At 36.9% G+C, this 12042-nt stretch overlaps 1 protein-coding gene across 4 annotated transcripts in view; it reads right to left on the bottom strand.

Annotated features, from left to right (window-relative positions):
- Window positions 1–2599: 2599 nt before the first annotated feature.
- HNRNPA2B1 (heterogeneous nuclear ribonucleoprotein A2/B1) overlaps window positions 2600–12042 on the bottom strand; it is a 17171-nt gene continuing 7728 nt past the window's right edge. For 2 of the 4 annotated variants that reach the window (XM_024223055.2, XM_024223046.3), the window contains exons 3-11: window positions 10874–11020; window positions 9647–9857; window positions 9185–9286; window positions 9026–9106; window positions 7948–8010; window positions 6871–6990; window positions 6452–6574; window positions 5193–5275; window positions 4530–5039 (exon numbers count right to left, since the gene is read on the bottom strand). In XM_024223055.2, coding sequence (XP_024078823.1) covers window positions 5214–5275; window positions 6452–6574; window positions 6871–6990; window positions 7948–8010; window positions 9026–9106; window positions 9185–9286; window positions 9647–9857; window positions 10874–11020 — 909 coding nt within the window. In that variant the 3' untranslated portion in view covers window positions 4530–5039; window positions 5193–5213. Of the gene's footprint in view, window positions 2961–3737; window positions 3869–4529; window positions 5040–5192; window positions 5276–6451; window positions 6575–6870; window positions 6991–7947; window positions 8011–9025; window positions 9107–9184; window positions 9287–9646; window positions 9858–10873; window positions 11021–12042 lie in introns of those variants that run through there. The other 2 variants (XR_002909650.3, XM_024223063.3) reach the window with 2 other exon arrangements.

Raw genomic sequence — 12042 nt, 5'->3', positions numbered from 1 at the left:
TGCCTTATTCTTTATTGCACAATTTTATGAAAGCTAAGTACCAGCTGTAATACTCACTTTTACTGAGACATAGCATGTATCTTGAATGGCAAAATAACTTTTTAAATGAAGATTTACTCTGCAAAAGTGGCTTCATATTAGTTTGAAGGAAAAAAAAGGAAGACCAGTTACTTAAAGACAGAGGAGCAATAACCACATATTGCAGGACTTATTGAAAATTACTAGAATCAGTATTATGTTGACTAAAAACCACAACTTTCCAATAAGTTCACCACTGAACAACAAGAATGCTGCTTGTCCAGATTCTTAAGAATGTGTTCCTAAATAAATGAACAAGAAGTATGCTACAGTGAGACACCGTAAAAATCTATTAAAATGCTGCAGCTTTCCACAGCTTTAGCAACCTGTTTCCCCATTTACGTCGCTGCCCCTTTCTCCCCTTACAGAGAGGGAAGGTGGTGTAGCCTCACAGAGAAAAAAAAAAAATTAAAAAAAAAAAATAGCAAAGGTGAAAGCATAATGTCAAATAGAAAATAGGAGTCATACAAACACAAAAGGCACAAGAATTCCTCCCCAGGGGCATGCATAATTCCTCCCCAACTGTTTTTCTTCCAATTTGCACCTTAACCCACTAAGTGAGTTGGGATGTGAATACAGAATTGCTAAACATAAAACAGTTTTTGTAAACTGGACCTGACTCAAATCATGTTACATGTCCAAGCAGGGGAAGGAAGCCTCCTGAGTAATTAGAAAACATACCAAGAGACTACAAGTCTGGCTCTAGGTCAATCATGATTAGCTGTTGTCTCCTGTGCGGCCCCCCACATTAACTACGCAATTCAAGGTTTGCTACATTGTTTTACCAAAGGAATTTTATACTAAAGCCTCAAAACATTTTAATTATTTTCAAGAATGGATAAAGACATGAGTGTCTAAGCATAATAGCTTCCAGCTTTGTTTTAAATTCAGTGTAGTGGGCAGTGAAACAATACAATGCTTTGGCTTTCCAAGTAACTTCTAAGCTGGAATGTATCTCAACCTCCTATGTGTAATTCAGAGGATACACAGTGTACTCATGGGGGAATTCCATGCACAATATTTTAAAACTGCATTTTGTCAATAAATGTGGAGGCTCCAGCGGGACAATGGAAAGCACAGACCACTGGCTGCAGAGGTGAGAGATCACCCTGCAGCTCCGCCATGGTGACTCTGAGGCTGCACCTGAGCCTGATACAGTGCAATGGCTGGCCCTGCCCCAGAAACACCACAGGGCCCTGCCCCTCCACACCAAGCGCACCAGGATAGCAAGGGAGTCTCTTGCATGCATGCCCAGCCCTGACCCGATCCAGGGGTAGGGCAAATAGGCTCAGCCTGGCAGGATCCATGTGTGGAGGAAACCAGGGCTGGGGCAATCTGGGTGCAGGCAATCTGGATGCACAAAGGCTCATTGGGGATTCCGGATGCAGGGGGCCCAGGTGAAGATGGTTGGAGATCAGCAGAGAGTCTCAGCAGGAGAGTGTGGGTGATAGGGATTGGTGGGATGGGGGGGTCCAAGCACCAGGAGGGGGGAGGGAAACTCAACAGAAGCCCAGATGCAGGGGGTGGAGCCAGATGGGGTAGTATGGGTACAAGGGGACTCTGGATACAGAGGTTGAGGCTCAGCAGAGGGTGGGGGGTCCTGGATGCACAAGGGTTGCACCTCCCCATATAGACTCCTCCCCCTGCAGCTGAGGAACAACGGGGACAGGAATTGAGATGGGGGTGGGAAGAAGAGGGTGTGTGCGCAGAGCTTTATGATGCTGAGGGAGGTTTCCGAGGCTGGGGCTGACCTGGCCCCAGCCCCTCCTCGCAAGGGAAGAGGAAGTCCCATCCAGGACTAGCAGCTGAGCCCAGGACAGGGGAGGAGCCACCAGCTGGGGAATCCCCAGCCCCGCAGTGCTTTCTCTCTCCACTGGCTGCTCTGGGCGCCTGAAACAATACCCCTGGTTGCTGGGGAGGGGTCATGTGACAGTTCTTGCAGCTTCCTTTTGCTTCCCCATCAGAAAGTAATTTTTCCTGCAGGGAAGCAGAGAGATCTACAGGGGACATGAATTCTGTGTGCACACAGTGGCACAGAATTCCCCCAGATGTAATATTAGACACAGAAAGCAAAAAGAGAGTCATCTTGGGTTTTGGTAGATAACAGTTTTGCATTGCATCTTACATGCTAAATGCAAAGCTGTTCCTAAATAGGACAGCTATTGTTTAACAAGTTTTGACTAATCTGAATTGTCTTAAGCAATTAGTTTTCAAAGACAATTAGAAGAAACTCTCTCGTACAGGGTGATAAAAATTGCAGCCAATAAACTACTTACTTAGAAAAATAAGTTTGTCCAAAATCAAAAGCAGCTTCTTGAATGTGTCATGCTGTTTCTCCCAGCAGAGAAAAAGTACATGTGGGTGAATTACTCAGATATGCAAATTATATCAATATGGTTGTCAAATTCTTTTCATCTCCCTCAAAATGAAATGTATGTTTTCAAAAGGCTTAACTTAGCTGTATATAAACAGTGTTGTTATCAACACACATTAAGTTTATTAATCATTACACTAGAACTACTTTGGTATAAAATATTTTATTTTAAAGCTATGAAAATTATTTTAAAAATATATATTTAATGTTTCTATTCACAGAACATTTGCTATTTCATAACATTAGTGATCTGCTTTTCCTAGCCCGCCTGAATTTTATTCAAAAGATTTACAGACAGTTATTACTATCATTTTATATTTTTAAAAACCCCAGCATTACAGGACGCTGTACTAATGGAGATGTTTTATTTTCAGGATTCATTTAACCTATAGATTTTTAATGAAGCCAGAAAAAGCAATTATTTTCTGATGATTCAGAATTTCTTATTTCTTGAAGCATGTCTGTGGTTGACCACTTCTTCATTTGTTACCTGCAGCATGGCACCTTCCTGCCAAAGGAAAACAAAAATAAAGTGTATCTGAAGAGGTTTATCATGTATGTCTATCCATATTACCTATGGAAGAACTTCAGCAGTTTCAAAAATTATAAACAATTCATTAGTGTGCAGAACACAAAAGGAATACACCTTTGATTAGTTGTATACCTGTTCTTTAGGTGTGCAGCCTGTTTCAAGCAAGGAAACCAATACAAAAAATAAACTAGGGGCTATATTTTACCAATTTACACATGCTGAGTAGCATGATATCATGTAAAATCTTTCTGATTTCAATGAAAAGAGTGTAAGGGTGACAGAATCTGGCACTAAGATTTATTAGCTGTAAGAACTAGAAGAGACAGTGGAAACCTCAGTATCCTAGCCAAATTCCAATTTAGGTAATAACATTCTGCATATATATAAAATTCCACCTGTAGTCACAATTGAAGAAGTTTTCACTTGCCCTCCTAAAGAAATACTATGCAGCATTAAAGAAGAATGGATGTCATATTCCTTACTAGAGGTAGATGCATTTCAGTAGTGAAGAAAATTCTCTATTATATAAACAAACAAACAATCTAAAGTTACTTGGGATCCTTCAGGGTGCAATGTGCCACATAAAATACTGAAGCCAGAATAGACAGATGCAGTACATTTCACTTCCAACAGCGTAACACTATTGTACAGCTACTCTATCTTCATTGCACTTGTAACCATCAAAATCCCAAGAAAAATAAAAGGTTGCAAAGTGTAAAGAAAGTTTTATAATTTAATTAACTTGTGACCTACCATTTTAACTACCAACACCGGGTATGGAACCCTTGCAAAACTTTACTAATGGACACTTGCAGGTCTCATTTGTTCAACTGTAGCAGTGTACAGTAGCAGCAGTCTATGCTTGTCGATGGCTCATATCAAAGCTAGATTCCAGTAGGAAAAAAATATGTTAAGTAGCTGAAATTTAAAATAACATGATGTCAAAATTTAATACAAGAAAAAAAAAGAAGGGATTCACAACATTCTCTTCAGTTGGTAATGGTTAACTCAATTCATTGCTATGTTAAACTACATATGATAACCACTATACTGAAAGAGACTGTCATAGTATTAGTTTCTTGTTTTTGGAACATTAAGAAAGGAAAAGTAAATAAGATCTTACCTAAAGAAGTTTAACTGAAGCTTAGAACTATTTTGCTCTACACCCTCAGCCTTCGTTGGCATCCTTATAAAACTACGGTAGTTAAAGCTTTGCAGAAATACAGCGCAGCTTTTTAAGACTGGCTGAACTTAGTGCCGTTTTCAAGAGTTCTCTTGTACTAGACCTGTGTCCCTGGAAGAGTACCTCGCTGGGGATATTTCCTTTCCTTGCCATTGAAGAAGCAGCATCTAAAAGATCTAAAAAGGTGTTTCTCCTTGCAGAGATATCCCTTAAGTTATCTAGATATTTTAAACCTGATAATTTACAGACAACATACTTTTTCTGACCAGCATTTAATTTTACATGTACAACAACAGCTTTGTATTATTTGTGGGACCTTATACTACCCACTCCTTGCCTTATTTTACAATATTTTCTTTTTTAAAAAAAAATCTATAATTACACAGTATTTCCTTTAGAATTATTTTATTAAATCAAATGTACAACAGCTTCTTAACTCTACACACGCACTTAAATTTTTTAAAAGGAAAACGTTATGTCTTATTACACCATGATCCTGGCTAATAGTTTTTCAAAACTTTGAGAAAAATCTTAAAAAAGGTTTCACATGTCACCTGAAACTTACAAATTTAACATTATCAAAGGAATGCTTCTACACTCTTACAAAGACCACTAGAAAGAAACAACAATTAAAAAGCTAAGAAACTGTCTCAAAGGCATTTTTACAATCCTTCCTCCACAGTAAGGTAATGTTATTAAATAATCCAATCCATTCACAAAATGGCTCTCTGCATCTGCTCTGGTGTCTTCTGCCATATCACTGCATATTTATGCATGACTGAGTAAGTGTTTCCTTAACATTGTTATTTCGATAACCTGAAGCTGTTCTGTTACCTCTGGGCTCTCATCCTCTCCTATTTATACAGTGAAGCCTGTTTCAACAGAAGTAAAGAGTAAAAAATAGGTTATGAAATTATCCATCTAATGAATTTTTAAAGGAAAGATAATATGATCCTAAAAAGCTTTTACTCCTGCAGCTAAGTCTCAAGAAACACTGCAATTTTAGCACTTATAAAAATACTTACCCATGGCAAGTTTGCAGAAGCTCAGTAACGGCTCCTCCCTCCATATCCACCACTTCCTCCACTGCCTCCTGGACCATAGTTTCCTGCATTTTTGGAATAACAGGATAGAGGACATTTACATCTTTATTTTTTAAACCCAGGCACATTTACTGTATATTTACAAGAAGATTATATTCAGTTTAATTCAAGAGGACAATGTGCACATCACCTTGAATATAAAGCTAACATGTAATTGTCCTCTATGACAGATTATCCCCCAAGAACTGCCATGATAATCACATTTTGAAAACAGAACACAAGATTCTTGCAGCAAGAGAAATTCCAATGGTTTAAATATATAATCAAATAAGGAAATTCATGCTGCACACTCTTGGGGCCTGATCCTGCAACATGTATTATGTGAGTACATCAGTCCACCCACACACTACACCTTAAAGAAAACTGGTCTGAAGTAAATTTCCCTTTGTGTGCTTTGCACATGTAAAGCATTACAACTTAGAAGCTGCTGACCAAAAAGAAAAAAGGCAGAAATATTATAATGACCCTAATATGGGAGAGAGAAAGAACAAAAAGTTTAGCGGAGAGTAGTGAGTCGGTGGTAATTACTTCTAGAGTAAATAATTTGTTCACATCGCTCTGACTAATGCTAAGGGATGTAAGGAGGCTTATTTGGAAAAAAAAAAAAAAATTAACCCATTGCCAAAACTAATTATTGTCTGACTGATATCCCTATGACATTTACCAACACTAAAATTTGGGAGGGGCACGGAAGTAGTGATATTACATCATATATCATATTTTACAAACAAACAGACTTAATGGGCATGAACTTAGTATCCCAAAACTAACTCTATATTGACCAGACCACTGAGAGCTCATACCTGACCCAAGTACAATCTGGTAAACAAAACTATTAGTAAACATACATACATATTTAAAAAACAAAACAAAAAAAACCCCTAACTGTTCCTGCTTTGAGAAAACTGGTCTTCACACCAAATAGTGATCTTGCTGTTTGAAATCATCATACTGTTTTAATGCTGATAATTTATTTTTCTTTTGGGCGCACTCACAGATAACCACTACCACTCTTTGCACTATTGTTTACTAGCTCTAAAATTCTGCTGGCAAGTGGGATTTACAAAAGTCTATGCAGCAATTCTCTACACAGGTTAACTGGTTCGTGTCCCCTGGTCTCTACAAAGGATCAAAGGCCACTGAAAAGTTGGTCCCAATTCAACCCATGACATATACAATACCTCCACCATATGGTCCCCCCATGTTCCTGCTACCACCAAAATTTCCACTCTTCATTGGACCATAGTTTGAGGGCTGTTGGTTATAGTTTCCAAAATCATTGTAGTTTCCACTTCCATAATTGCCTATGTTATTGACACAAAAAGAGCTAAATGTAAGAATTATTTCTCTGTGTTATTACAAACCTAACAAATCAAGACAAAAAAAAAAAAAAAAAAAAAAAAAAAAAAAAAAAAAAAAAAAAAAAAGGTAAGAAGAGGAATGTCTTTCACTAAAGTCAATTATTTTTCCTCACTGACCATAGAAAATGTCATACTGGTTTTGACAACACTTATGAAGTAAAATGTTCTCAAGTCAATAATCTTGCTCAGGCTAGTCCAAAACTAAACTTTCAGTTAAATGTTTTAAGCAAATGTATTACCTCCTCCATAGTTGTCATAACCACCTCCGTAGCCCCCACCCTGGTTGCCATATCCAGGTCCTCCACCACCATATCCTCCTCTTCCTCCTCCATAACCAGGACTACCTCCAAAATTGCCACCTATTATGAAATAAGCCTTTAAATAGTAACTTTACATTATAAATGTCAGTTGTACTATTCCTCAGATCACACAGTGTTCTGCTAAGACTAAGATTTTAGTTTTCTTCAGCATCAGTCTACTGAAGGACAAGAAGGCCAACAGGAAGCTTTGAAGGGCGATGTCTACAAATAGACATTTTTAAAGCTATATACTCTCCCTTAACTGTTTAGTCTGACTACAGTTTTTGCCTAAGGATTAAAACAAAAATGTTACCAATGCATGATATTTAGATCTAAAGAGACAGGTTTTTCTTTACATAAATCCTGAATTTTTCAGAAAGCTGATTAGTTTAGGAAAGCACTGCTGAGCAACACTGAGCTGCAGTTAATGCTACATTTTTGAGTCTCTAAAAAGTCACTTTCTTTACCAGTTCTTTTGACAGACTTTCTGCACAAAGTCATAAAGGAACACAAAACGTTAGTATAGAAAGGAAAAACTCAGTGCAAGACATGATTTTTTACTAGAGTGAAGGGGCTTTGAGAGTGTGGTTCAGGCATGGGGGAGGAAATTGTACATAAGCATGAGCCATCAGGATGAACTAATTACTTTGAGTAGTGTGGCAAAATACTTCCAAATGAGAAACATGGATTTGAATGCAAGAAGGCCTTAGGGAAAACAACCAGACTGGTTATGCTTGCATATATTTATCAGCAAGTGCAGGTCTTTAGGTGTAGCATAATCTAGCACTGGCGTGAGATAGCCAAAAATAGGGCTGAAAAAGAAAACGAGAAAAACTGCAGATAGAAATCAGGTTTTCAGGGGCAGGAGACGACGGACATATGGCAAACCACACAGTTAAAGACCAAGGATTAAAACTAATCAGCAGTTATTTATTGTTCTTGAACCAGATCAATATGGCTCTACTGCTTAAGATGATTAGTAACAGAAAATACAAAAACCCACTAGTCTACACTAACCTCCTGGTCCTCCACCATATCCATTGTATCCATCACCAAATCCACGACCACTTCCATATCCATCTGTTGGAAATAAGTATTTGTTTTAGTTCATCTGTACGGAACTAGAAAAAAAGTTTACTCTTAATAGTGAGCTGGAATTTTTAAAAATACATAAAGATGCTTTAAATTTTTAAAATTGAGATGACAAATTATAGTTATTTTTAAAAAACCTCACAAAAACCAGTTTATTTTTAAACCTACAAATACAAGCAGATGCTGTGTGTATGACCCTTTCAAAAACTGGTGTCACAAATACCATATTTGAGATCAACTCTTGCAGGAGAAACATAATACCCTAAACACAGATCATGAAATTTCAACCATTATAAACTGCTGTATTCATCTGATATACAAATTTCAAAATGTTACAGTAGTTTTCAAACTGTGACTAACCTTCTCTAAGGATAAATAAAATCATTTTGGGGACTGGTATTTCTAGTACTTATTTTCAGCCCCCCCGCCTGGGGGAGAAAAAAAAAAAAAAAAAAAAGACCCACAGCCATTTCTACGGGGTATATATGAGAAAAGTATAATGGACTTGGATAATTTGAATTTAAAACCTCAGACATATGCACCCTAAACCAAGAAATACGCATCTGTCAGAAACAAGGCAGACAACCATCACCTTAAATAAGCATCTTCTCTTAAAGAAGAGTTGCATTTCTGGACTTGAACTGAAGATTGGCAACCAGGAAGCTGCTACCTTGACAATTATTTATACTTAAAAGCCCGCTCTAAAATTGTAATAATTTACGCTAGCAATGTTATATTACTTTGTATACAGTCTCTAAAATGGACCAGGTCACAGTGCTTCTTTGTATTATGTGAACTAACATCTCAAAAACACTGACTTCATACATTTATACTGATTCGTTTCCATTTTGTTATTTCTAATCTCAAATGTTAGTACTGTCATATTAAGAGGTTTGTTATTAGTCTTTTCTAAAAGAAGATTTTGTTGCCAATACTGCAGTAGATGGTAGTAACCTACAGAGCAAACTGAAATCCAAAAAACACATAAGCCTGATAGCCTTACCAGATCCACCTCTGAAGTTGCTTCCTGGTCCTGGACCAAAGTTGCCACCACCTCCACGCGAATCCCCAAAGCCGAAGTTACCTAGGATGATTTTAGATTCCTGTTAAGTATGTATTATAGGAAAACTAAACCTAAGAGCATAAAGTGAAACTCAAATACCTCCTCTTCCACTCCGAGAACTTTGAACTTCTTGCATTTCTTGTCTAGATAAAGCTTTTCTTACTTCTGCATTATGGCCATTGATGGTGTGGTATTTCTGCACTGTAAATCATAAAAATTTAAGAAATTACATGCAGTAAAAGTTGCTTCTAGAGTTTAACTCAGGAATGGCTAAATTGCCAAACAAAATAATTTTTCCTCCTCACATTTTTGCAATACCAATTCCAATCATCCAGAAGTCTAAGTTATAAAGATGACAGGATAATTTCAGGTAGTATTATTGCATGCTCCATCAAATTTATTAATGGAAGATTCAAAACTAAGGCCTTGTTCCTACAAACATTTATGCATGTAAGTAATCCAATTAAATTTAAAAACTTACTCACATGCTTAAGTGTTATCTATATCAGGTCCTTAAGTAGCAATATTGTAAGATGAAATTGTGGAATGAAGTTTACTTACATACAATTTTATCCACAGGATCATGGTCATCAAACGTAACAAAGCCAAAACCTCTCTTTTTACCAGATTGTCTATCTGTAATTATTTCAATAGTGTCAATTTTCCCATATTCCTCAAAGTAGTCTCGAAGGTGGTGTTCCTCAGTATCTTCCTTAATTCCACCAACAAACAGCTTTTTCACAGTAACATGAGCACCTGGTTTTCCAGATTCCTTGAAAGAATTAAAATTTTTTTTCAGAACTACTAAGGTAGTGGAAGAGAGAGTTTTGCATATGGACTCTATCATGATCTTAAAGACAGTTAACTTAAAATCTAATCAATTTTAAGAAGTGAATTTACAGTGTTTTCAGGTAAACCATATTATCTGGAATGCCTGTGCCATTTTTTTAATTTTACAATCATTTTGCTATTTTTTTAAAGCAACTACCTCTGGTTGCTATGTGAAAAGCTCTAAACAAGCAAGAGGGGAACAGACTATGCTGCAGAAAGAATGAAAATGATTATACATTAAGTGTAATCAAAAGTACAAAGTTAAAATATATATATATATATAATTTTTTTTTTTTTTTATAAAACTGAAATATTAGGAGAAATCTCACATTTACTTGCAAGAATAGTAAGTAACAAATTTTCAGGCAGAACTGTGATCTATAAACTGACTAGGTCCTTTTCATTTTAACCAATTGTATTCAAATTCCAGACAACTTCATTTAATTTGTCTGCCTATCTTTTAAATAACAGATAACTTTAGGTGAAATCCTGGCCCCACTGAAGTCACTAGCAAAACTCCCATTGTCTTCAATGGTGCCAAAATCTCATCCTTGATCTCTAGTCCCAAAAAGAACAGCTCCCCAAATGCTTCTTCTTTGACTAGGATATCCAACCTAAAACAGTAGGGATTAAAAGGTAGGGACTTTTGATATTTAAGGCCCAACCAATGGCGTAGTCACTCAACCTAAAAAGCTGAAATGCCTTCTGTCAATCAAGTCCTAAATTCAAACTGGCAGAAGTCAACCTCTGCATGTGTACTGCTGTAAAGCATTTAAAAATGGTAAGATAAAGAAGAAAGGAAAAGGAAAAAGGCATGTGCCCATAACCAGAGCCTCTTCATTATAAGAAAAAGTAAGCACTGAAATGTCTATCGGCAAGAATAAGCTAGTTTCTCACCAAATCAGAGACAATCTTCATAACGTAAAAAGCCTCTTTGCTTTTCAGTACTTTGCTCACCTCTCTGGCTACTGCTCGTTTTGGCTCAACTACCCTTCCATCAATTGAGTGAGGTCTTGCAGCCATGGCTGCATCAACTTCGGCCATGGAGGAGAATGTTACAAAACCAAATCCTCTCGATCGTTTGCTTGCAGGATCCCTCATCACCTGCAAAGAAGTCAGGAAGTTTTATTATTCCACTATTAAGTTTTCATACTACCGCTACAGCTAAGTATAAGTAAGGTCCTTAATTTTCTATTATTTGTTTTTTAATCGATTTTCACCTAAATTTTGGACCACTCAAGTACATGAAAATACTGATTACGTTAAGAAAATGCAATACATTACATTAGGGAGATGTGTTACTAATAAGTTAGTCTAAGGGTAGGTCTACTCTACAGGGGCACAGCTATGGTGCTATAGCTATGCCACTATAGCAGTGCCTTAGTGCAGATACTTCCTACATCAACCAAAGGGTTTTTCCCATCTATGCTGTTAATACATCTCTCCGAAAAGGGGTAGCTAGGCTGATGAAAGAATTCTTCCATTGACCTACCTTCATCTACAGTGGAGGTTAGGTCAATGTTTCACAGGGCGCAAAATTTCACATACCCTAAGCGATATAGTTAAGTCGTCTAATTTTTACATGTACACCAGGCCTACGTGTAAATGTGAAGCTGTCTGTTAAAGTACGGCAACATAGTGGAAGATTAACACATGCGCGCGTGTGTTTTCAAGTTTTTTAAAATCCTAAAAAAAAAAAAAAAAAAAAGCCAGAACCTTCCGGCTCCGGCAACCTGCTCCAAATGGAAACTAAACCTGCTTTTACTTTAAATACTCGTATGTGTCTCTATTTGTTCCCTTTTTTTCCCCTCTTGTCCTCCTATCCTGCAAAGTTAACCCAAAAAACTGAAGTTAGGGAGTAAAAATTGGTGCAAAAAAACTTATTTTTGTAATGATCACCACCAGATTTCTGGGAAATTTAAAACAAAATAAAAACCAAAAGTAATGGACCGTGAGCATAAGTCTTCATATCTTTAATTTAGATTTTCTTTGCTTTCTACGCAAAAGCAGGTGTTTGAACCCAATTACCCATACTGATTAAATTAAGTATTTGCATTGTATAATTCTGCATTACAGAAGTGAAAACTTGTCTTTACCCTCCATCATGCATATTGTTCATGAAATTG

Source organism: Terrapene carolina, unplaced genomic scaffold, assembly GCF_002925995.2.
Source record: "Terrapene carolina triunguis isolate 2854851 unplaced genomic scaffold, T_m_triunguis-2.0 Scaffold84, whole genome shotgun sequence".
Lineage (NCBI taxonomy): Eukaryota > Metazoa > Chordata > Testudines > Emydidae > Terrapene > Terrapene triunguis.
The sequence above is the reverse complement of the archived record's forward strand: the minus strand, read 5'-3'. Positions and strand labels throughout refer to the sequence as shown.